Source organism: Pholis gunnellus, assembly GCF_910591455.1.
Source record: "Pholis gunnellus genome assembly, chromosome: 18".
In the NCBI taxonomy this organism is placed as follows: Eukaryota; Metazoa; Chordata; class Actinopteri; order Perciformes; family Pholidae; genus Pholis; species Pholis gunnellus.
The window spans coordinates 4,501,605-4,527,719 of NC_136545.1; the positions used below are offsets into that span (position 1 = coordinate 4,501,605).

The following is a 26,115-nucleotide window of genomic DNA, read 5'->3' on the forward strand; positions in this document are numbered from 1 at the left end:
TGCAGTGGGGATAAGAAGCACAGTATTTCCCTCTGAACTAAGGTGGAGTGGAAGTATGAAGTGTCACAAGAAGGAAATACTCAAGTATAGTTCAAGTGCTTGAATTTGCACATAATACTTCAATGGATGCACTTTTCACCCCTCATACATTATGTAGGGCCTAGAAAAATCACACAGAGAGCACATACAGAACCTAGACTGAGGGTATTTGTTTAAAACCATTTAAATGAGTCTTTATTATAACTTGTAACCATGCAAGTGTATCTAGTGCCCCCTCACATGGATCCCCAACCACAAGGCCCAACCACTCTATTCTAGAGAGAAGCTCAGATAACTAACGTCATGCCTCACCGTTCAGGGAGCGTGAGAATTCTTACCTGCTTTTACACATGCTGGTTTGTGTGTGAATCTCAGAGTCCATACTTTAAGTAGCATGAGCAGCTGACAGGGCAGGTCCAAAGGTCCCATACTACATATACGCATATATAAAGAGGGGCCTCACATCAGTGAGAGCGACTTGACTTGACCCTCCTGACATACAGGATGAATACCCTCCAGGCTCTGCTTCTCTTGGCCGCAGGCCTCTCTGTTGGTGAGTACAACTTGACAAAAGAGCTCTTCATCTGCACGCATTGTGAGTAATAGATGCGTCTTCTAGTGGAGTGTAAATGGAGGTTCTGACTGGTGCCTGCTTGTTGTGCTTCAGCCCACTCGTTTGACTACAAGGCCCTGAACCAGTTCAGAAGGATGATCCTGTGCGTGATGCCCGACAGCTGGCCTACCCTCGACTACCTTGACTACGGCTGCTACTGCGGAAAGGGAGGCTCCGGCACACCCGTGGATGATCTGGATAGGTCATGATCCCCTCACTCTGCTTCATACTCAAATGATGCGTCAAATACGAACGCACAAGGCGCCCTTTAGCATCTGCATGAGACGGCTTTTAAGTAACTACAATCAGCTTCATTGTCAGATGCTCAGAGATAATGCTGCGTTAGTGTGTGATGACGTAATATAGAGAGAAAACATTTAAACAAACAGGACTTTCAACCAGGAGAACGGGGTTCGTGTCTCAAAGTGTTGTCGAGTTATTTTTAAAGGTACACGTTTTCTGTTCTCATGTTACTTTGGTTACGTTTGACTTAGTTTACCAATTTATTTTAAGGCCAGCCGTGATGTTTCTCCTTAATAACCGAGCTAAGTGGTTTTGTTGTCTAAACCGAAGCAAGAGTTCTTTGTTTGAATTCACAACATTAACCACGTGTTTGCTGCGGCCGTGCGCTGGTTTACCCAGTGCGTTAGAAAGTGGTCGGACCAAGCGTCGGCATGTGACGAGTTGGAATGAGAACGTGTTGAAATTTATCTTGTTTGACATTTTTTTCATTCTTTTTTTTTTACCTGTAGGTGCTGCCAAGTGCATGACAAGTGTTACGAAGCATCCATGCAGCACTCCGAGTGCTGGCCCATCCTCGACAATCCTTACACCGAGCTGTACGACTACAGCTGTGATGAGGCAAACAAGAAGGTCACCTGTGGCAGTGAGTACACCGAGACAAAGGGACTCTCCCGCTCTCTCTATTGTATTAACTTGTTCATTTGCTTTGTTTCCATTGTTTCCATTTCATGGCTTTACTTTTAGTTATTGTCTGAGGGGGTGAAATAAACAAATGATAATGAGAAATAACTTTAAAAAAAAAATGGAGCAAATATGACTTCTAGAGATCCCTGATCACGTCTTTTTGACACAGATACTAATTACCGATCGTTGATGATCCCTATATTCTGATACAGATCTCTTTGTTGTTTGATTATAGCAGCTGGTCTACAAGGCTCCAGACTATTTCCTTTTTTTCCACCGTCCCAAAAATCTTTTCAACCGCACTGAAGTCAGTCATCAACAATTGTAAATGTTATCCTTTTAAAAGAAACCATGTAATTCCTGCAAAGCAAATAGCGTTATTGTGCTCCTGTGCTATTTTCACGTGCACATACGTTTCTATTCTATGCAAAACAGCCCAATTCCCAAAGATCAGTGCGAGTAGCCACATGCAGTTACAGTGACATTATTAGCACATCCAGGCCCATCCGTAGATCCGCCTCATGGATAACTGCAATCTGACGCAAAAAAAGATCTTCTTGGGCGTGTTAGTGATGCATTGTCATCTGCGCAATGTCTTTCGTGAATCGTACTTTTAGACGAGGCGGATAGCGGTTGAACGTGATGCGCAATTCACGGTGCTATCAGTGGCCGCAATCCATTCTTTGTGAGCTCGCCCCTCAGTTTCTCTCATTTATAGGGATGATTGTCGGCCTTTTGGTAATCACTGAGTCTTTCTCTGCTTTACCTTCCCCCCCCCCCCCCCCCCCCCCCCAGACAATAACAACGAGTGTGAGATGTTCATCTGCGAGTGTGACAGGAAGGCCGCCGAGTGTTTCGGCAGATCACCTTGGATCCCTGAGCACGAGCACCTGCCCAGCAACCGCTGTCAGTAAAGACCAGACAACTGTATCACAATAGGAGTCCACGCATCGGCACAACAAATGTCCATTTTTGTTGTTGTTAGTTTTGACAAGTGACAGATGAACTTTACTGAGGATCCTTGGTGTATTAGACGTGTAACCATCAACCATTCCCTCTGTGTGCTGAATTAGTCCTGTTGTGTTCTAAATGGCGAAGCCATCCTGTCAATAAACAGAGTTTGATCGACCTCTCTCATTTCGCCTCACGTGCTGTTTACTGTTATTAAAGGCCATAGTCTGAACTCAAGTGACCACAGAGGGTGCTGTTGTGATTGCACAGATGTTCTGGGAACTCTTGACACTTCCTCCTCCGCAGCTACTGTGCAGCACACATGCCTTTGAACACTGTGAGTCTGGGAGTTTCCATGTCTCTGAACATATGGCGGAACATGAACTTACAGGCTGTATTTGTCCTGATGTGTATCTCTGCAGTAGCAGGAGAGTATTACATCATTATGACAAAGCGTCTACAGAAAGTTCAACCAAACCAATTGAAATACTACTGCCTGATGATGATGATGAGTAATTCAATCAATTCGTGTCTGCCTGACGACCATTTCACCCTTCATATATGGCAATATTGCAACACATTTGACAAGGAAAATAACAATGTAGTGCTGCCGCTGGAGTCTGTTTTATTTGCACGATTGCTCACACACTGCTGGTGGTCCAGCACACCGCTGCATTCATAGGAGAATGTAATTAGTCACGGAGCACCAGCTGTGCCAATAAAATCACCTGGCATCGCGCCCATGAGCCGTCCCCACACCTCTCTCTGCTGCAGCCGAATGCCAACCGTGCTCACCTCCACATGAAAGACATTCATCAATCACACTTTGTTCCCGCAAAGTCCGCAAAAAAGCTTAGGGTCATCCCTCAAGTCATTTTCAGGTTCTTGAGGGCTCTCCAGCAGACATTTTGGGCCCATGATGCGCAGTTTCCAGACGCCTTTTCCATCAGACTTTGTTTGAGAGACTTACCCACAATTCATAGCGGTGTGACGTTTAACACAGGGTTATCGTGAGGAAGCCCGGAGGCGTTAAAAAGAAAAAGGAAAAAGGTAAACAAAGAGGACGGCGCATGGGCCGTTCAGAAACATTAAGGATTTAAGATGGAAAATTAAAAACACATGAAACCAGAGGAATGCAAGTGGAGAGTGTATCACACACCTGCTTTATCTATCAACCATTCTATTCTGCTTATTGAGGCTGTTTTGACAAAAAGAGGAAGAGCCCGGAAGACGATCCAATCAGGCAGTTAAAACAAAACAACAACATAATTGTACGCAACATGTTTTGGTGTCATGAGGCGGGAACGTGATATGTCGGCACAAAGCATTGTTGAGTGTATCACATACATTTATAACATTTCTCCCTGTTGATGTTTTTTTTTTTAGGGGGGGGGGGTTTCTTGTACCGATGCGAGGGTCCTGGGACAGTGGATGTCATATGTGTACAGATTGCAGAGTCCTCTGAGGCAAATGAGTTTTGGGCTCAACAAAATACATAGAATTACAAATTGAGATTGAAGAGCACGATCAGAGCAAAAACACTATGCAGACATAATAAAACCACCCGATCGAGCAGCTACCTCACCCAAAGCCTTTTAAATGATTCTTTAACATAACTAGTAACCATGTTTGTATATCTAGCCCCCCCCCCACACACACACACACACACACACACTTAGATCCCTCAATCGTAATTAGTTTGAGCCACTCTAGTCCGGAGAGAAGCTCAAATGATCTCAGGGTTCAGAGTTTAGAGTGTGGGAATTGTTACCTGCTTTTACACATGCTGGTTTATTTTTGTTGTCTGACGTGCAACCCTGTGTAAAAAGAACAGCTGACGGGGCAGCTCCCAAGGTCTTGCTCTCGATATAAAAAGAGGGGCCTGATATTTGAGTGAGAGCTACTTGACTTGTCCCTCCAGACTACTTCCAGGATGAATACCCTCCAGACTCTGCTTCTCTTGGCTGCGAGCCTCTCTGTTGGTGAGTACAACTCGACAATCCACATGCACGGTGGCTTTGAATAGATGCGTCTTCGAGGAGAGTAAAACTGGGAGTTCTGACTGGTGCCTGCTTGTCGTGCTTCAGCCCACTCGTTGGACGACAAGGCTCTGACCCAGTTCAGAAAGATGGTCCTGTGCCTGATGCCCGACAGCTGGCCTACCCTCGACTACCTCGACTACGGCTGCTACTGCGGAAAGGGAGGCTCCGGCACACCCGTGGATGATCTGGATAGGTCATGCTCCACTCACTTTGCTTCATACGCAAAAAAAGATGTATCTACCTTGTCCACTCTGATTAAAATCTGTCTTGTTTGACTTATTTTGTTTTTTACCCGTAGGTGCTGCCAAGTGCATGACCTGTGCTATGATGCCGCCATGCAGCACCCCGAGTGCTGGCCCATCCTCGACAATCCTTACACCGAGTTCTACGACTACAGCTGTGACGAGGCAAACAAGAAGGTCACCTGTGGCAGTGAGTACACCGAGACAAACATAATCAAACTGATATTATCGTCACTTTCTTAGATTTCTAGGAATGTTTGTCGGCATTTTGGTAGTCACAGAGTCTCTCTCTCTCTCCCTCTCTCTCTCTCTCTCTCTCTCTCTCTCTGCTATATCTTCCTCAGACGACAACGACGAGTGTGAGATGTTCATCTGTGAGTGTGACAGGAAGGCCGCTGAGTGTATCAGCAGATCCCCTTGGAACCCCGAGCACGAGCACCTGCCCAGCGACCGCTGTCAGTAAAGACAGCTGAGATAAAGTGACGGATCATTTTTTTATAATTTGTTGAGGATCTTTGGCTTATTAGGAATATCAACATGCACCTTATACATTCACACATGCACATTAATGGGACACTGTTGCCTAGAACAGTCCATCATTCCCTCCATGTGCTGAAATACGTCACATGCTGTTTTAACCACAGAGGGCACCACAGTCTTCCTATTTCTTTCCTAGTTTGCAGGATGAAAACAGCAGCACAGAGTTTTATGTGTTGTCCGTGTTAGCTGTCCTGGTATGCTTTCTATAAAAGTTTCATATATTGTATGTAATTTTTGCACTTTAAAAATAAATGATTGGTTTAGGAATAAGGAATAAAAAATAAACTGCATATTTTGGATGGTTGTTTCACTCCTGTGATTTTATAGCATTTTCTTTTTATTATATATCAGTCAGGAAGTAAAGTGTGTTAACAGTTTGTAATATCACTACTATTGTCATTTATTTGTGTGGAAATAGTGGCCTTTTTTATTTACTTTAGAGTACATATTTTGACACTTTGAAAGCTTTCAAACTTCGAATATCTATAACACAACACATATAGTTCATTTGTAATTCATTTACTATAGATTGAAAAAAAGAACACGCATGACTCAAAAATTGTAAAGACGTAAAAAAATGTAAAGAGAAATCCATTTCCAGCTGCTTTTGTAGTGCTGGATTATTATGTAATTAAGTGCTGGCAGCACTGCTTATTTCTATAAACCCTCCTCTCTTCAGCTGCTACACACAACTGATGCTTGCAGGTGAGGTTCTGGCTGCTTTTTGAGATCACTTAGCACCAGAATTAAAAAACAAATCTGGCCACTGCAGCGTTTTGTTGTCAGCTAGCTGCTCTTTGTGATCCCAGCTGCAGCCCACTGGATTGGTCTTCAGGCTACTGTGCAGACAGCACTAAGCATCAGCACTGTGTATGTAAGCACCAGCAGCTGGCAGCTGGCTGCTGGCAGTGAGCCAGCTGTGGCTGCTGCTAGCTTATAGATAACATGAGAGACACAACAATTGCAAAGAACCTGATGAGCGGAACTTGCACCTTGATGCCCAAACAGTGTTTGCACAGGAAGATGAGTTGACTATTATCACAGTGTAGAGAATTATAAAATGCAATACAGCCTACCCACATGAGGGCTTTCTGATGGCGCCCCCGTTAGCAGTTAGCTGGTAGCAGCGGTTGAAAAAGGCCAATAAAAAAATAGTTTTTGCAGTAGCACTTGTAATTATGTAATTAAGTCCTTCCCACATTAAAATGACAGAAAGGAGTTGGAACAGGTCTTCCCTCTATTTTACATAATTAAAATCATCAGTGCCAATCAGTGTATTACGCAAGACACTTAATGAAATAGGACGTACTGGGTTTTCCACCTTATTACTTGAAAGTACTGTGAAATGTGTGAAACGAGCGTATGTTACAGTTATCAGGAATTCATGCTACTTTGAGGGATAGTTGTAATTGGTGCGATTACTGCTTTGAGTGACTGAACAGTTGTTTATATGTAATGTCTCAGGTCTCTCCTGAGACCTTGATCTCCCTGAGGTGTCTCGAATAGATAAAGCTTAATGACCATTAGAATGGCAAGACCTTTAACATGCAAATGGTGCATAATTACACTCGAGATTATGGTATGCTAAAAGGCTTGGTAATTTATCTCTGTTGGTATTGCATTGGGCACAACTAGCTTACAGCTCAAGCTATACGAAAATGAATGCGCTGTAATTCGTAGGTACCCCACAAGATCAATTCGTATGTCATTCACGTAATCATGAACCAGGAAGTCTAAAGAACGACGGTGGATGGGTCAAGAAAAACCTGGTCTTACACCGAGGAGACCACCGTTCCTCCCGCGTGTAAAACAAGAATGCTCTACTTGTCACAAAACGCGCTCACTTAAGGAACACCGCTTCCACAATCCACGAGTATTTTACTACTAACTTATGAGGACAGGTTGTAGTTATATGAAGAAGTAGATCAGTTTAGTTGTGCATGATAACGCGTCTGGTGCTAGAGCACTGTCTAGCTTATCATTCCTTGGATGTGAATAAGGGAGAGGGATCTATCGCCTGACACTGGCCTCATGAATAAATATCCACTTCAGGGTACAAGGTGGGTAAACCTGCTACATGTGCAACATTACAGTCGCCGCCCTGGGAGGACACTGGCCTGTGAGAAAAGAAAGTGAGGGACAAAGAAACAAGTCCGACAGAGAGGTGACTAAAGGTAGGAGTCAGAAGCAGACAGAGACGCTCTTTCACATTCTAATGAGGACTCCACCCTTTGCGTGTATAAACAGAGGCTCGACCATTATCCATTGTACAAAGCGCATGCCGACGCCGATGCTGCCAAGGTTACTTGCCATCAAGAACAGTGCAAGGAGTAACAATTCCCAACGTGTTGTAGCACCTTTCACAGCAGGTAGGGGAGTGTCTAGGAGATCTATTACTTTGTTGACTTATTCCCTCCGGTATGCATGACATGCCTACATGAAAAGGAACACTGGGAATGTGAGCCAAGAGAAACAATGTCCGTGTGAAAGTTAGCAGGGTTAGCAGCTGTAAGTTCTCCCAATGAAATCGCCTCTCTTTGTGTACCGATATACGTGTTTTAGCTTTCCCTCCGGGGCCCCCTGTATCTCTACAATGCACACACACACACACAAAAAGAAACACATTTTAAACTTTAAGCTGCATCTCTATAAAATGGCACGATTGGGATTTACCTTCTGCAGAGAGAAGAAAAGAGAAAGAAAAGCTTCTTAAATTAGATTTAATCACAACATTCAGCATGTATCGTTCACATTTTGGCAGGGTAGAGCTTCAGACCATCCAACACTGGAGGCTTCAGAAAGCCCACACATCCCTAAAATCTTTCTTAAATATGTGTTAATTAACATAGTCACATTATTGTTCTGTTCAGAGGGTTTCATTTCACTTGGGTGAACACAACGTTTTCCACTCTGCTCTGACTCTGTTTGATAAACTCCTCTGTAGGTGCTGCGGATCGGTAGAGTTCTGCATGCTCTGGGACACGTGCAAAGGCCACAACGGTGGCCGATGTTGTGACAGTGTGGGGTGACAACGGTAGGCGTTGCCTTTGTGACCATTTGATCCGCCTGTTTCCACGCAAACCCTGTAATTCTGCCCCCTGTTGTTGTCCCAGAGTGGCGTCGCGCCGTTTCCAGGGCTGAAGGCCACGCAGAACTCCACTTGCTCTGTTGGATCTATGTTCTTTGGCAAGCTTAAGTCAAAGGCAAAAAGGTCCACATCGGAACCCCCGAAGCGCTGCTGTTGCAGGAACGTGCAGGGAATGTCATGGTGGCTCCGCCAGGAGTCGAAGGTCACCCTCACAAGCACGGCCTTGTCAACGCTGTCATGGTTGACGCGCACTTTGCCGCCCAAGGAGTGCTCCGAAACCTTGCAGCTCTCCAACTGCACGCACGCGTCTCGGTGGCGTGCGAGGGAGGCTTGAGAGGCTTGAGAGGCGAGCGTCGGCTGGGGGAAACCCAGCCGCAGCCTGTGGCGCTGCAGTTTGTCTGAGGTCAACTGGCTTTGCAGTTTGGCGAGGGAGGGTCTCGTGGTGAGAGTAGAAGCGGTGGAAGAGGGCTCGGGGATAAACAGCCGCACGGCGGTGAGAGCCAATCCCCTGGCGTCGGCGAAGACCACACGCTTCTTGCTCGGACTGCCGCCGGCATCCCTGCGGAAGCAGCTCCGGGGCTCTGGGGGCCAGGGGGAGGAGGACAGCAGTGAGGACGAGTAGATGGGGGAAGAAGAGGAGGGGTGCGGAGGGTGAAGGCCGGTCGGCTGATGACGACGTGGTGCGGGCTTCAGAGGGGACGTGGACAGCAGTTGCTGGATAGGCTGACGCCGACTGAGGCTCAGGCACACGGCGAGGTCGACGGGCGTCATGGCCTGCTGGCGGTGACTCCCAAAGGCATGGAGGACTCTGAGGAGGAAGACGTGACGAGGTTTAAAACGAGATCTACTGTCACAAGTATATGTTTCACATGTGTAATGGCAGTAAAAGCATTTCAGTTAAAAGCACAGTAGCTCACCTTGTACAACTCATTGTTCAGGCTGGAGATGTTACTGTAAGTCTGTCGTCTTTGGGCTGCAGCTGATTGTGAACCATCTATGAGCAGAAATGAAGATGTATGAATAAGTAAAAGTTCTCACTGAATTAAACAACAATACAAACACTACAAATGTTAAAAAAAGGGGATGTCCCAAAGCAAAATGGACTTACAGGCTGGAAACACTCATGTGTTTCATCAGATCAATGTCAAAGGAAAAAGGAAGAGACGGCCGTGGTTCTTCTCTCTCTCTCTCGCTCTCTTGCTCTCTTGCTCTCTGTCTTGCTCTGGATCTTATGTGCTGGGTTTAGAAATGAGGTTGAACCTTCTTTGACACAACATTAACATATTGGTAGAGTTTAGCCAATGGAGTGTGGCTCCTTTGTTTATGTCCTGCCCCCAAACAAACCGCTACATGTGAGGCAGAGCCTAGGAGCCTTCCTTTCATGGAATGCTGCCATTGTAATCCAATTGAACTTTTGTCATTTTCTACATGTAGGTAAAGAAGATGTTGTATCCACCCCAGATCAGACGAGATGAATCATAGAGTGTAACACTCTGACGCACCAGCACATTCTTTGGGACATACATTTTTGTCCAAAAGCCTCCTGAGAGATTGAAAAACCATAAAAACATAACAATGTACGATCACAGAATACTCCTTTACACAGTTTCGGAAGAAGGGTGAAAACTATATTCAATATCCAAGTGCTAAAATTTTAATGAATGCATTTTTTCTCCCCATTAATCATGTGAAATTAGTTGAAATTAAACCCGAGAGGGAAGTAACCTGACCCGCCAGACGATGTACAGACCCACCTGAGAAGCCGTTTGGGTGAGGGCAGGCACTTTACTTGGCAATTGGATGAACCGTGTGTCAATCAAACACTTGAGAAAACTGTAATGCATGAATGTACAGAGGGTGGTAACAATCCTCTCATCAAACTCTCAACAAGAAAGCGAACATTATTATATTGAAACTGACATTTTGGATTAAATAAGTGCATTTCCCAGAATTTATTCCTCAAAGGCATCAATCAAAGCTGATCAGAAATACTTCACATAAGACAACAACATGAGACAATAACCAGCTTCACCCGGCTGTTTGAAGGAATGTCCTAAACCTCACAGGCCTTGTGGTGTATTTCCGTATGTTTGATACTACTCAGGTGTCATGTGAATGTGTTTGTAGTGGGCCATTGTTTAAAAAAAGAAAGTGACTGTCCGTGGCTGATGTAGTATACTGAACACATCAGCCATGACTATTGTTGGGCTCATTCATGGCTGTATGCTTGAGGACAGATTACAAATTGTTCCTCTCCTGATTTGCACGCCAGAGTCCTGCGGTGTGTTTGGCTTCCAGAGCTAACAGCTAACAGGGCTAATACAGCTAAATGCTAAAAGAACAAAACACACAGCTGGACTGACAGTTTCTGTTCAGAGGAAACATCAGAACAGAGCTGGTGGTGCACACAGCTGTATGCATTAAAGTACACTTCTGCACTCTGCACTTTTCTAATTTACACAAAAACGAAGTCAATATCTAAATTGGTAAACAGACGCTCGTGTTAAGACCAGTCTGGGAGTTTTCACCATGCTGCACCCTGGGCAGCGAACAGTGCATTCCAATGTTGTTACAGAGTTCAGTAGGTAATTGAGAGAGACTTTCAAGAATTGATCGGAGGCACCTAAGGCTGTCTTCAATAACTGGTTCATTCACGAGATCAGATTTAATGACAGAATAGAGATCAGGTTCTTATGAAGCGGTTTGGGGATCCGTCCGGAGACTGAGGCCCACGCAGTTGTTTGCTGGCTGTTCCAACTGGAAATGTTTGTTTTGATGAATGTGTTCAGGACTGTTTGATTGAGCAACACATTCAACTATCACACAGTGCATCCCTCTTTGAACTGCTGGCCTTACTGTTTCATCTCCATTTCACCACCTCATGCTATTTTTACATTGATTTATTCATGCAAGTCACGCATGTATTCACCATAACCAATGTTTTTGTATTTGTAGTGCTTGAGACTTACAAAGCACTTTGACTTGTACTGTCTATAGACATTTTGTTTTTATTTGATTGTGTTTTTTTATAAGTACAGCTCCCTGGAAGTGCACACATACTTGTCCAACAAAGAAGTGCGCTGGTTTGAATTGCTTTTGCTCGGGGTCTCCATAAAAAAAATTTAAAATATGAATCAAGATTTAAATTATAATACAATAAATATAACAACAAAACTATGAGAAGAAATAAAAAGTATCCAACTTAGAATAAACTAAAAACTAAACGAACAACAAAGATGTTGCATCATGTGCAGAACATATGCACAGTACATTTCATGAACAAGGTGAATCTCCTGAGCCTTTCCTTCGATGTCCTTATAAGGGAGCAGAGCTGAGAGTCACGACGTCAGCATACTACAGTATAAACTCACGTATACACTCGGGTGCACAATGCCTGGCGTGCCCTTTATGCAGACTTTCATGGGTTAGGTCAGGTCCCCACAATGAAGCAGTGCGTGAGGCTTGACACATTCCTTCTACCGCAGTCAGTGTGTCCGTGTTCAGTCTCACTTTATTGTTCATTGTTTATTGTCCAGCTTCTTCGATAGTAGAACATTCCATTCCATTCCTGTTGCCAAGACAAAGACAAATAACATGCAGCGTGTCTTCTCCTATGATGACACAGCTGTTGAAGGGATACATCATGATGAGGTGTGCGCCAGTGAATCCTTAAATACACACCAAAATATGGCGCAAATGTAAAAAGTGTGGCCACGGCGCTTTATTGGATGATTTGGGGGCCGTGAATTTAAAGGTTAACGTGAAAACCGTTTCCTGTTTTCTGAAGGTTTGGTGAAACGGTACATGCCGGATTTACGGGTTGGCTCTGTGCCTGGTGTATGAATTTTTATACGATGACACTTGAGCCAAAACCACTTTTGCACTTTCATACTGTCACTTTTCAGCATTATATGAACATGGCCTATTCCCCCCACAAGCTGTGCGTCCACAAAAGTGCTTTATCCCTCCCCCCGTTTATTTTTTCAGGCCCATTCCAGAATGTGCCCCACTTATCAGTTTAGGTCCTCTTATGCCACGCCAGTATTCAAAAACGCCGTGTGAACAGTTTCTTTACTACAGCAGGTAAAAGACAGCATCGCCTATATTGGGTCAAATGATTAGATTCAGTTTTTTATAGGGTTGGTTACAAACCAATTTAATCAGGGTTTGCTTCTCATACCGAGAGTGTAAGTAAGTGTCGTCTTCGAAAGATCTCCAGCATGAAAGTCACAAGTAGCTTCATTAGAAACTGCTTGAGAAATTGTGTTGAATTCTGTTTCATTTGATCTAAGAAATACGAAGAATTCATTTGTTGCCCAACATCTCTCTAAGCTTTATGCTCTGCACCGTCCTCGTATCATATTAACCGCACGTTACTTGTTTGCGGTGTGTAAGAAGTGCTGACACTGGAGTATCAAACGGACACTTTCTTTTTCCACTTCAGTACATGTATACTCAGTCACTCGTCTTGACAAGTCATTCCATTATCATCATCATCACGGTTAAAAAACAAAAGAAAAGGCACAGCTTTATATGCTGCTATGTACGGGCATATCTATTCATCATTCAGGCACGGTTCAGTACTCATTCATCAATGCTACACAGGTGGTGGCCTGCGTTCTGTCTGTCTTCTCTTACTGTCTGGTTTTATTTTTTTACCTCGCATGAACACACCATGAATCCAGTACAGCACGCAATGAGATAAATTGATCCAGAATGACTTCCCCCGGCCGCTTTCTCCCTCAAGTCATCGAGAAAGTCATGATGCATACCAATTGGCTGATGTCTGCCGAATGCAGATGTTCAATGAGCTCACATAGAGTCATAGGGCATGCATCATTAATCTCAGTTTATGAGTTATTTCTGTCTGCCTGCATTGTCTGGATTTCCTCTTGTGGCACACGTGTCATTACGGGCTCAAGTGGATTTAAAGAGGACATTTGTATTTGTGCTGATTTTGAACATTAGTGTTGTGAATTCACTGCAGCGCACGTTCCAGTACGCCCCCATGAACACTCTTCCTGTCACTAATGGCCACTAATGTCTCCGTAACACATCAGGAGTACATGTCAGCTAAGGTGAGCTGTTTGCTCTGATACAACAGGGTCAAAGGTGAGCTGTTTACCCTGGTGACGAAGCAAACACAGGCCTCTGTTTGGATGCTTTGAAAGACGTCGAAGAAAAATCAGAGGATGCAAAAACGGTTGCTTATGCAGACAACAGTTATTGGAATGAGGCTATTTATCCATGTCTGTTCGCTTAAGAAAGAAAGACAGAAAGACAGACAGACAGACAGACAGACAGAGGGAAAGAGAGATGGAAAGAAAGAGAAAAAGGGAAAGAGAAAAACAAAGAGAGAGGGAAAGAAAGATGGAAAGAAAGAGAAAAAGGGAAAGACAAACAGATGGACAGAGGGAAAGAGAGATGGAAAGAAAGAGAGAAAAAGGGAAAGAGAGAAAGAGGGAAAGACAGACAGACTGACAGAGGGAAAGAGAGATGGAAAGAAAGAGAGAAAAAGGGAAAGAGAGAAAGAGGGAAAGACAGACGGACCGACATTTACCCAACAACTATTTTACTTTAATATTTCCATTTCCTGCTACTTAATACTTCTACTCCACTGCATTACAGTGGTAGGTATTGTACTTTTTATTCCACTACATGTGTTTGAGAGCTTGCATTGTAAATATAAAAGTCACACATTGTAGAGCACACAGTGACATGTACCTCCTCCTAGTATTAGAGGCAGTGGGCAGTTACTGCACAGCGCCCCGGGGAGCAGCGTGGGGGTTGCTTTGCTCCTGGGAAGGACTTGAACTCTTGACCCCGGTTCCAAAGCCTAGTCTCTAATAATACAACAACATAATCAAGAAATACATTTTGGTAGTATTACTAAGACTTTATCAATCCCCACTGGGAAATTTCGAAACTACCCATAAGTATATAAAGTTAAATCTATAAAACAACACCCACAACAATGCGTTCATGGCCGTCGTTTTTGCTTCTTTCCTCGTGTGTTTACTGTCGTCAGCTCTGTGTTAAACTGTGTGCTTGAGGACTAACACAAGCCTCAACATGAATGTGAAAAGTTGCTCTCCTAACCGCGCAGTTGCTCAGCTCACAGTTGTCAAAACATCAACACTGATATGGGTGTTCCTTTATAAACCGAACCGACCTGCACGCATTCAAATAAGTACACAAACTGGCAGATTTGACATGTTTCTGTGTTTTGTTAGTTATACTCACATTATTCCATTGTTAACCTTTTATGGATATCAACTTTTATTCTCATAACACTGACAGACTCTGAATTCCATTTTATACTTTGCTCAAAGTCTAAACAGCGGTTTGCGCCTCGTGACTGTTACTGGCATGCAACGTCTCATGCTAAATTAGACGTAAAGTAGTGCAGATGGAGTGTTGTGGGAGTCTATACGTGCAGATGTGTGCAGCATGTATGCAGCATGTGTGCAGATGTGTGCAGCATGTGTGCAGTAACCAATCATTTAGATTTCACTTTCTCTTTTTTTTCCCCTCTGCACTAAATCTACAATATCTCTCACAACTGGACTTAAATTGTAAAATACATAACAACAACATGAATGTTGTTCGAGGAATTAGCCAGGGAAGGGTTTCAAAGAAAGACAGAGAGATGGAAAGTGAAATCAAAAAGAGAAAGAGAAAGCACTCGTGATGGGAAACTCTGGGCCAATGTCCTCTGATCGTGTCTCTTAGGAATATGAATTTATATGAAAATCCAACATTGATTGTAAGTGAAAGTTTTAATTGATTTCATGACCATATTTAATGGTGTTCTTTGGCTACAGGCTGTTGGGTTAAACTGAGACTACTGAAAGTTCTCGTGGATGAAATGTGTTCTTGTACGGTATGTTCTATATCAGTTAATGAATTAATTGATAGAAAATGAAATCTTAAAAAGGCTGAATTGACAAGTTTGTTTGTGGTTTCAATTAGTGAATGCAGAATTTTCACAATCAAAATCATTATTGGGAAGTGAGGGCATTTATTGATACATAGACTATTTCTATACTTCATAGAATTTGTTTCTGCAAATATAAACGCACTGTTGCAAACCGCTTGGCCGATATTCTATGTAACACTTTTGAAGTTTTGATTTTCAAATCCGAAACGCCTCAGACACTTTTTAAGAAGTCCATTCTGGGGAAATAAATAAATAAATAAAGAGCTATTATAATAGTATCTTCAAAGCCAAAACTTTATTTCTTTTTTTTTTGAGGGGGGGGGGGGGGGGATAATATCTTCAAAGCCCAAACTGCATTTTTTTCTGCCGGCATAACGATTAGGATTGCCCTCTTAAGAGGAACGAAGAGGGAGGCTGATGTAAGCTTGCAGGGCTGGAGCAGGAAATTGCACAGTGTAACCCCATTACCACCCTGCAGGACCTCCATCATCATTTGTGCTGACTCTCTATACAGCCAGGAGGGACGAGGGTGTAGCACCATCCTGTGGGAGGAGAAGGGAGGACTCGTCTCCACTGTGAGGGGCAGGCCAACTGCAGCGTTTATGTAACAGGACAAGGGCGACGTGTCTTCTTGAAGTGCTGAGGGGAGGGGGGGGACTCTTGAAACAGTAACATGAATAGGTGTAATTCAAAGAAAAGAAATGATGCATATTATTTGGGGTTTCATCTTTGATCATTAATATTAACTGGTGTATGGATGATGCAAAATTGCTAAAAAAAACAATCAGCATGAACTCATCTGAACTTTTTGTCAATGTCCATATTATGTCTCTGTTGCACACAGCAAAGGAAACAGGCTTGCATTGTCTTTTGCAAAATGTCTCCAATAGCACAGTGTTAGAAAAACAGATATGACCAGACTTTTAAATTGATTGTATATAATAGAAGAAAAGAAAGAATCCCGCTTTTACTGACATGAGGGCAAATGCTTTCTTTTCAATTCACGCCGAGTAGCTTCCGGGCGAGTGTGTTTGTTTCAGACAGTGTTGGATAGTAACTAAGTACCTTTACTCAAGCAATGTACGTAAGTACGATTCTGAGGTACTTCCAATTAAATATTTACATTTTATGCAACTTTATACTTCATTGCAAGTCAGAGAGAAATATTGTCCTTTTCACTCCACTACATTTGTTTGAAAACTTGAGTTACTAGTTGCTCTGCAGTTCGAAAATACAGCATGTAATCAACAAATAGGTTATGATGTATTATCATTATTATAACTCAATATTTCCGGCAGTAAAAAATATGCTGCAACAGTACAGTAATGTATACATTCATGGATCAATAATTCTGCATAATGAGTACTTTAAGTATATTTGCAATTTATGCTTATACTGTTGTACTTTTACTTCAGCAAGGTTTTGAATGAAGGACTTTTACTTGAGCCTTTTTACCATGTTATTAAACAGGCGTAGTTCCCCTTTAAGTGAAATACACGAGTACTTCTTCCACCACTGCGTTTGGATGAGCATGATTTACACCTTTGGAAGCTGCTTTGCACGTCATAGTGACATTAACGTAACCAATGTCTTCCCTAGAGGTTCGGGAATCTAAGATTTCTATGTCATAAAAATGTAAAGCCGTAGTTGTAATCATTAAAACATGACAGAAAGAATCATGTTACGTTCGGCAGATTGAACGAAAAAGTGAGTGTCAGCACATCATTTTCAGCTGAATGACGTCCGGAGAAATCAAGATTAACCAGTGAGATTTGCACTATTGCCTTATCACAATAGGAAAGTGGCCTTTTTCTTTACCGTTAGTGAAATCCAAATCTTGAATATCACATTCATTTTGCAGCCGGCATCGTGGGGGTGTCGGAGCGAGAGATCTGAGGAGAAGTAAACTCAGCAGCGGGTCTCGCTCCTATTGCCAGGGGTCCTCAGCATGGGTGGAGGCAGCAGCTGGGACACCTGGGTCTAACTCTGCTGTCTTGGAAGTCGCAAGCGTGGATGCGATAGCAGGGCCAGGGAGCAAAGCTGCTCGTCCCCATTAATCTGGTACACTAGTTTCCCCGTCCAGCTCTTCTATCATCCTCATGTCGCGGCCAGACCCCATCTGCTACGGCGGCCTATCTTTTAATGAAGGTGTCATCCGCCACTGAACATCAAGCATTGCATACAGTAGGGTAACAAAGGGTCATGCATCAGCTAACGGTAAGGTTAACAGACAGATTTGCAGAAAGTGTCGAGTTTTTTTTTGGAGGCAGAATACTTTTGTCTGCGTTTGTCGAGAATCAATTTGTTCGGATCAAATATATCTGAAATGTGAGTAGAAAAAAAAAAAAAGCCTGCTGCCGTGCCTGGGCCATCTTATATTGTCTGTGACCTTCCACCAGGAGCTCCTCACTGGCACGGAGATGAGCAGATAGCTCACCGTGTTTGAAATAGCAGCCAAAATGCAATATTTTTGACAAGTCAGAATGCTGTCACTGTCGGGGAAGATCCATAACAATTGAAATATTATATGCATGTATAAAAAAAAGGGAAAGACGTCTGACAGCTGCGTTCTCCATAATTATATGTAAATAATTCTAAATATATGTATTTTAGAAGGAAACAATGATCAAACCAAAACTGATACGACACGAACCATCTGAAGACACGGAAGCTGCAGTTCATTGTATCATGATGACTGTGAGTTAACATGTGAAAATCAAATATAAGACACATGAGATGTCCCTGGAGGCACTCAATTAAACACTAATGTAGCCCAGAAACACATGATAATGATGAGTTTCTATGGAACCGTTGGTGTCTTTTCTACCTTTGTTCCATCTACTCGTACATTCTCATATATTTGAGATTATGCATAAGTGGAACAGCGAAGACGTGCAAATGCGCTCCATGAAATGATAAGTCCCGCGGGGCGTAAGCAATATGATGGATAATGTATTGCATCATTACATCCTCACTCCTGTTCAGGACTGAAACCAGCAACATTCCTACATGCCTTAATGCCGTACAATCACATTGGCGTTTACTCAGTAAAATACAGGGAGATAGATGCACTTAAAGGCTTTTCAGGAGAGAAAAGCTAAAAACAACAACAACACAGGTACATTTTTCTGTCTGTAATTCTACAGCACATATTTGGCTAGTGCAAGAAAAGGGAAGTGGTCCGGATAGCCCTTTTTCCCAAGTGATAATAACTTCTATTCTGATGCTACATACGCACAACCTGGACCGGATTTGTCTTGGCGCACTCTTTTTTTAAAAGTATCGCTTGGTTCCTGTGCACTTTACCTTTTTCCTTCCTCATCCCAAAAATATCACCTCCAGCTAAGCCTGCAGATCGGAAAGACATGAGAAACTGACACCCGAGAGAAGTGACATGACTGTCACGCTCCAGATCTCGAGACGATGGTGCATACTGAACATACATTATCATTAAAAAAAGAGTCCACGGTGGCCTTGAGGGGATGCACCCTTTTTTTTTTTTTTACATCAATGCCATTGAAATTATGCTCAGTGCTTACGGTCCAAGTTTTCAACAAAAACATTCCCTCGCCTGCACCATTCTACCACCAACACTCGCCTCCTACTTTGACACAAGCCTGGAAATGGATCTATTTCTGCTGATGCCACATCCTCTGCTTTCTATCTATCAGTGCATCGCAACAGGTGCTGGGATTTGTCAGAACAGGTAGCATATGTCCCAGAAAACTATTTTTGGTTACCTTGCGGGCGGGGGGGCCATGAAGTCGCCTTTACTACCTTCCTGGCATGCAGAAAAAAAGTCTTTGCACTGTAAGTTTCTTCAAACCACGAGATAAGTTAAATGTCAATGTAAATGGATTAAAAATATGTTTAATAAGTATGTTTCATAGCAGCCTCGTGTCTCGTGTGCAAAAATGCCCAATGACACATGGTAAACTTTGTGCAACGCATCCTCATACAACATCATGGTTTGAATTAAAATTCAAAATAAATAAACGTAACAACCTTAGCGGACTGTCTCAGGTAACATTGTGTAACGTGTAACAAGCGTAAAGTCAATGTTTACTTCTGGTTTCTGTGTTTTCACCCACCTGCCCTTAGTGGACTTTCTTGCCTGTTACACTCATCATCATACGACGTACCTGTCAACGGTCGCTCCGATATGCTACCGAACCTGCAAACACGTTGTCATTCAACGAATCTGTAGGTGACAGAAACGCATAATGCCAACATATTTTCCTCGGATATACACTACTACAGGGTAGTGGAGAACCTGTTTCAATATGCTTTCACAAACCGTCCACTCAAGTACAGGAATAAATAATGACAATGTCACATAGCGACCCATGACAAACCTGGATACGTTGTTTTTTTGTGACTTTTTGGGCCCTGATGTGCTGCTTCCTCTTAACCTCTCACATTTCTCAATTTCACTTCCCATTACTAAGAGCCTTGTATTAACTATGGTCTTTCATTGTGGACCCTTTTGTGGACAGTAGTGTTATAGATTCCTCTACAAAGTAAACAACCAGTTTACCATCACAGAGCGACAGCACAGAGTAGGGGATGTTCATTGTGGGGGTGGTAATGTTGTTCTTTTTGCAGTTTATGTGAACTGTAAAATTCAATAAAAGAAGAGCTGGGATTATGTGCTCACTTACTGTACCCAAGTGGCCTTGTTATTATCGGAGGGAATTGAAAGCCAGCATGGTCTTGAGCTGCTGCTCGTCTGGTTTGGCGTTTGATGAGTTGTGTGTATCGGGTTGACCTTTTGCTTGTCGCCGTCCTAAGATTACTCTTGGACACCTGTGGATCTGCTGCCGCTCTGAACTGGTTTTCCTCTTTTAGAAAAGCAGCTGAATTGATTTGATCTTTTACGATACATTCAAATCAACGGAGGGTGCAAAAACAGCATTCAAACGCCATTTGAAAGATGATGCAAAGAGGAGTGGGAGACACCCACAACAATCAGATTTCTGTTGTGGAAATGTTTACATATTAGCACTTATCAAATAAGATAATGCCTTTAGAGTCAAAAGGTTTTTACAGAGGGTATTTTGGATATATCTTTTTTTATCACTGAATAAATCAGAAAATACTGTCAACAGACATTGGAAAAAAAAAAGAATGCTATATGCCCTTAAAAACTTCCGGAATATAGATAGGGATGAAAGTATCAGAGTTTGGGGAATTCTTTTTTGATGAAACGGCCTTTACATATAATATTGGATACATTTCACTACAGGCGAATAAGGTTCGCATTTAACTAATAGATATTACCTTGAAACTTCCCCAGTTGATTACAGACATTAGGACCCATTCTATAGTTAAACAGTAAGAGTTGTTCATCTTGAGAATTTCAGTGCATTGTCAGAGGTCAGCGATATTCCACAGCCAGATGTGTCCTAATTTACAGACTGCCGGACCATTTTGCCTAACAGCTGTGAGTACTGAGGGTTTTCTATCGGGTGTACTTTCACAGCTGGAGAGGAAATGGACCGGTCAGGTGAATCCAGGTGAAAATTACCAACCTTTAAGGCTTTCACCTATTAAATCCAAAAGAATGTTGATGGAAGTTACATGAAGAAAGGGAAAGGGCAGATAACTTCTCACACAAATATCTGATTTTATCTGTGTATACATATTTTTGTATTTGTTTGTAAGTGGGATCGCAACATCAGAGTTCAAACTTCCAATGCTTCTAATCTTTCATCTCGTCAGATCTAATAATCAACCGCGTACACAAATTAGAGTGAACAACATGTTTACTCGTGCCTGATTTACCAAGAATCCGCTTGTTTCAGCTGGAGTCAAAAGCTGGTCTCCATGTGCACACGTTGCGTGCAGTCCTCCCGCGGCTCCACTCGATGGCAGTGGAGCATCAGTCATGGCGATTAGCACGAGCCTCCTTTTCTGCAGCGCTGCACCTTCTTCTTCATTATGAATAGCACACCCACAGTGGCCGGTGTGGCCCACAGGTGCGTTTTTGTGGCTTTGGCTTTCGGCTCAATCAGCCTCATGAAATACTTCATGAAATACAACGCAAGCAACTTCTGTAACCTTGGACAGAATACATCAGCAAATGATGTATGCTGTTGGGAACATTAACAACAACTGGACTATAGGGCCTCTGCCAGGAACTCACTGCACTGAAGGCTGTCTTTTTTTAAAACTTTTTTTACTCCTGTTAATGACCTATAGATGTTCTTGCTGGGCCAAATAGAAAAAAATAATTGAGAAAATCGAAAACATTAATACATTATGCAAATAGCAAGTTATGCCCCGAGCACACCTCATACATGCTAGCGAGGTAGTACGGAAAGTAGCCCCCTGATGCTCGAGCAGAATACACAGTCTCCAGTGCATTTGTATCAGGGTCCGTGGCTGCTATACCACGATGCAGCGGTGGAAACGTATATACAGTATTTATTACATGAGAGTAAGTTCCCATGTGGTGGCCTACAGACGACTGCACGTGAATAATGGATTCTAATCCTCGCCAAGCGCCAGGAGGAGGGCAAAAGTCTCCAGTGCTATATGGCTCATTTCGGCCCATTTTGCAGACGCATGGCACAGTACGTTGACCTTGGGGCGGGGGATAATTTGGGACAGCTTCCTTCCTATAATGCATGCCGTGACCCCCGTAGGCTTTGCGTGGTGGAGTCTTATAGCGATTCCAGTGGATTTCTGCATTATTGAGAGGCCTTGAGCCTCAGACTGGAGGACAGTGAAGGCTGTTAGTTAAACCACTGTGTTAACTCTCAGGAGCTTCACTACCAAAGGCTGGCACGCACAGAAGAGCGGTGGTGTCACTGCACATGTGGATACACATTTCGAATACCAAACAAAGCATATAAAACAGGCAATGTGTTTTTACCCTTAAATAGGACAACTCACTCATCTCAAGACTGAATTTCTTGTAGCGTAACCCCGGGTAGGAAAGGAAGGATGCTGCAGAAAGCAGCTGGGTAAAAAGTATGTTCTGAGCCGTAATGCAATCAGCTGAGCTAATATATCTGATTTTACTGCTCGCCATGTCAGTGCGAGTAAGTCACCCTCCGGGTTGAAAAGACACAGTCGGATTGGAGCTGCTCTCGGCTGAAAAGAGACGTGAGAGGGAATTAGCCACGCAGGTAGGCAGGACTGTATTAAAGATTCTCCTATCTGCTTCCTCATTCCCTGTGATGCTGTTTGATCTCGCCCCTTTTATTCTCCGTGCCCTCGTTCTTTACCCCCGTCCCTCTTTCGTTTCCTCTTTATATCTAAAAAAAATCATAATAATTCTGGAAACCCGTGGAATTATTGTGCAACTCCAGGGTTCCCAAATGGACTTTAAATCATCCGAGGATCACGTCTCAGGAGGAGAATCCCAGTCATATCCAGGCTCCTTTTGTTTGATAATAGACAGGTAATTTATTCTGTGGATGAGTGGGGAGAAAATGTAATTGCACTCTTGCCTGCCCTTTAGAATAAAATCAAGAAAGTGGTGATGATGCTGATATATTACACTTATGACTTAATGAAAATATAATATCTAGTCAATTAAGATTGGTGAAATTAAAGTCTGAGTTGTTGTTAAATTAACAATCACGAACTGATCTGTATCATAAAAGCACTGCCCATGAAAATAAATAATTGAATGATTTAGAATGTTGAGGTTAGACAGAAGACGTTAGATAGTCAGAAGAAAAGAGTATCTTTTTGTCTTTCATTCATTTCTATTTTGAATTCTGAATATTGGATCTTGTTAAAGTGACAAATAACGTCTCTTACAAACTTAACTCCTCCGTAAAAAGATGCGTCTGCAGACAGTGTTCCCCACCTGGAGGTATAGTGTTTTTATAAGAAAGCACTGTTATTTTCAAAATAAAACTTTGTTGTGCCCGTCTTTATATCTGCTCAATTCAGGAATATTAACTGTGACCACTTGCACTTCCTGCCTTCAAGGGATGAGTCATAACCACCTCGGTCTCTGGCTTTGGCCAACAGTGCACTGACAAGGAAGGCAAATCGCAGATTGGAAAGGACAATGTTGATACTTCATTAACTCTGATATACAAATAAATACTTGTTTTTCAAAGTGGTGTTCAACTCTTAAATAGAAACTTTTTGACTTTGCTACCTCGTAGCTAAACTTCCAATTAGCAGAACTCCAACTATGAAATATTTCAAGACATGCCTGAAACTTCTGTGTGAAAGTTTAGTCTTATCCTTGGGAACAGATATTTGACAAAATAATCCTAACTTTAGCCTTTAGTTTAGCTTTTGTGTCATATGCTTTCAACCATATCCCCTGGCCTTCATCATTGAATGCAGATTGCTCAGTCACAATGGCAACATTTTCTTTTGTTATTATCAGCGGTATTGTTTTCACCTCGTTAGTCTCTTTGTGTGGTCCTGGAGACATTCACTGCAGCAGGGACTAGAACAGAAGAGGTTTTGGGTACTGTCTGTGGAAATATTTTGTCAACTCCTGTGCAAGATGCAGTGAGAAAACTTCACATGTGTGTGTAGTTGAGAAAATGGAGGCTGGGTTTGAAGATGGGTGTGGTCCAAGCAAAAGCGCCAGAGGTAAGGGGTGGGAAGTGGGGAAGTAGCCATTTCCCCAACCCCTCCCCCTTTACGCCCCTGGCATGATATGTGGACACACAAATTCACAGGTGTGTAGTGGAGATCAAAATGAAGGCCACCTTCGAAGATGGATGTGGTCCAAACAGTTGCACCGGAAGTAGGGGGTACAAAGTGCATGGGAAAGGGGAAAGGGGCCATTGGATTGTTCTTTGTTTGGGTGGTGTGTTCCCATCACAAGATGGTCTCTCGTATATCAAACACATTTTGGGAAATATGCATCCTCTCTCTCTCTTTGACAGAGTAAGATGAGAAGATTGATAGCACTCTCGATGCGAGACTGGTTTGTATTGATCATCTAGCTCTCGTGAAGGAAGCTAATGAGCATATTTCCAAAAATGTCAAACTAATGTGCTACAGATATATGCAGTATCCTAATTAAAAAACATCTATTTAACCTTGAGCATCTTATATAGTAGCCTGCAGCACTTGGTAAACATCTTAATAAGCCAATCTTTTGGGGTTTCTGTGTAATATATGGTGTTTGAAAACAAAGCTTGGCTGTCAGCTGGGGTTGGCTCTGTATTCTCTGTATTTGAATAGCCCAGTGCTGTTACCAACCCAACCTAATATCAACAGACTACATTGAATAATGTATAAAGGTCTGAAATGCATGTGCTTTAAGCTTGGAGATGGGGTAAGATATGGGGTCAAGTTGGGTTTAACCAGGACAGGGTTAACCCTCTATGGCATGACTTTTTATTTTGGGGGGTAAAAAATATTTCACCCTATTTTTGTGGAGCTTGGGGGTCCCTGATAATAGATCAATCATAAAATGTGTAGACAAAGTCAGAATATGACTTGAATTTGAGTTGAAGAGGTTATCCACATATTAAAATGGAAGTAAGTCAGATAATATTATTATACAAACAAAAATAAGAATTGTTAAAATGACATGTCTGCATTTTTGAAAACCTAATATTTGAGCATATTCCCAGTTAAGGGTTAGTCTCGAGGGATGTGGAAAATAGTCAAGAGACATGCTGTTGGAAATCTTATATTGATGTCAATCACTTCATGAGTTACTGTCAACACTGGAACATTGCTTAGGTTTACTTTTTGAACATTCTGATTAAAAAAACTAATTGCAAACGTATCTGTTTGATAAAAGCTTAAAGACTCTGAAAATGAACTGCAGGTTTGATGTGTAATACTTCATCTTGTGCTACTCTATGCAGCAAATTGGCTTGCTATAGCAGAAACGGGCACGCTTTCAATACAGGGGGCTTTAGCTGGATCAAAGAATCAAGTCTGAAAATCTTATCTCACTTTCAATTTGTTTTCCGTGGCATATTGGCGTAAGTTAATTCCTTGCCTCCTTCTTTTCTCCATCTGAATTGCATTGTGTCTGCCTAATCAGCCAGAAGCAGAAATGATCTGCTAACATTTCATTTCTCCATGAATTTTTGATTGTCAAAAATTGCCCTAAGGGAGTGAACTGCGCCCAAGGTTGGGTTTTGATTTGCGATTAAACTATCAAGAAATCAATTTCGTCCGCTTTGAATAATTCAGGGTTTAATGGAATGAGAAATGGCGAAAAGGGGAGCATGGGCTGTGAGATGGTCTGAAGGGTGTGTGTGTGTGTGCGCTCTGGAGGGTGGTGTGTGAGATGTGGGGGGATACGCCACTCAAAATGAAAGCAGGGCCCTGCGACGTGGTGCAGAGTGGCCGGGGAGTTGCTGTCATTTCACCTGTGCTGCCGGTGTGGCATGTCAATAAGGTGTCTGCGCCAGTGATTTGTTTGGAGCAGCCAGCCCATTAATTAGTTGGGCAGTAGGAGTTACTAAACTTGTGATTTATCTCCTTTTCTTGTAGGAGTACATCATTCGCAAAACGCAGAGGGAACATTACAAGATTTGTGCTGTAATTTGTGCCGTAATTGGTCTCAGAAAAGCTTCATTTTTTACTCCTCTCCTCTCTTTATTTTAATAATCGATTAATCTGTCGATTATTTGTTCGATTAATCGATGAATCGGATAAAAAAACAAAAAAATAAAAAACCTTAATTTCAAACCCTTTATTCAAAAACAGAGCTGACAGTGCAAACAATCTTCAGAAAGTGCACAAACAGGTTGCTCGAACATCCCTGACCTGCGGCACCTCAA

The 26,115-nt window shown here is 42.6% G+C and overlaps 3 protein-coding genes across 3 annotated transcripts; 2 read left to right on the forward strand and 1 right to left on the reverse strand.

Annotated features, from left to right (window-relative positions):
• Window positions 1–465: 465 nt before the first annotated feature.
• LOC306710722 (phospholipase A2-like) lies at window positions 466–2,631 on the forward strand. The gene is made up of 4 exons (XM_079179395.1): window positions 466–592; window positions 707–854; window positions 1,405–1,538; window positions 2,375–2,631. The coding sequence occupies exons 1-4, from the start codon at window positions 544–546 to the stop codon at window positions 2,491–2,493; spliced, it is 450 nt and encodes a 149-aa protein (XP_079035521.1). The 5' UTR covers window positions 466–543; the 3' UTR covers window positions 2,494–2,631.
• Window positions 2,632–4,413: 1,782 nt separating this feature from the next.
• LOC306710721 (phospholipase A2-like) lies at window positions 4,414–5,653 on the forward strand. Its single transcript, XM_079179394.1, has 4 exons — window positions 4,414–4,512; window positions 4,618–4,765; window positions 4,871–5,004; window positions 5,159–5,653. The coding sequence occupies exons 1-4, from the start codon at window positions 4,464–4,466 to the stop codon at window positions 5,275–5,277; spliced, it is 450 nt and encodes a 149-aa protein (XP_079035520.1). The 5' UTR covers window positions 4,414–4,463; the 3' UTR covers window positions 5,278–5,653.
• Window positions 5,654–8,064: 2,411 nt separating this feature from the next.
• ppp1r3c2a (protein phosphatase 1 regulatory subunit 3C2, duplicate a) lies at window positions 8,065–9,676 on the reverse strand. The gene is made up of 3 exons (XM_079178887.1): window positions 9,551–9,676; window positions 9,360–9,436; window positions 8,065–9,250 (listed from the first exon to the last, which is right to left on the reverse strand). Exons 2-3 carry the CDS (start codon window positions 9,371–9,373, stop codon window positions 8,236–8,238), a joined length of 1,029 nt encoding a protein of 342 aa, XP_079035013.1. The 5' UTR covers window positions 9,374–9,436; window positions 9,551–9,676; the 3' UTR covers window positions 8,065–8,235.
• Window positions 9,677–26,115: the final 16,439 nt, after the last annotated feature.

Coding starts and splice junctions, on each gene's coding strand:
- LOC306710721 (XM_079179394.1), top strand. CDS start 4,464: ATGAATACCCTCCAGACTCTGCTTCTCTTGGCTGCGAGCCTCTCTGTT. Junction 4,766..4,870: donor CCCGTGGATGATCTGGATAG/GTCATGCTCCAC, acceptor TTTTACCCGTAG/GTGCTGCCAAGTGCATGACC. Junction 5,005..5,158: donor CAAGAAGGTCACCTGTGGCA/GTGAGTACACCG, acceptor TATCTTCCTCAG/ACGACAACGACGAGTGTGAG.
- LOC306710722 (XM_079179395.1), top strand. CDS start 544: ATGAATACCCTCCAGGCTCTGCTTCTCTTGGCCGCAGGCCTCTCTGTT. Junction 593..706: donor GGCCGCAGGCCTCTCTGTTG/GTGAGTACAACT, acceptor GTTGTGCTTCAG/CCCACTCGTTTGACTACAAG. Junction 855..1,404: donor CCCGTGGATGATCTGGATAG/GTCATGATCCCC, acceptor TTTTACCTGTAG/GTGCTGCCAAGTGCATGACA.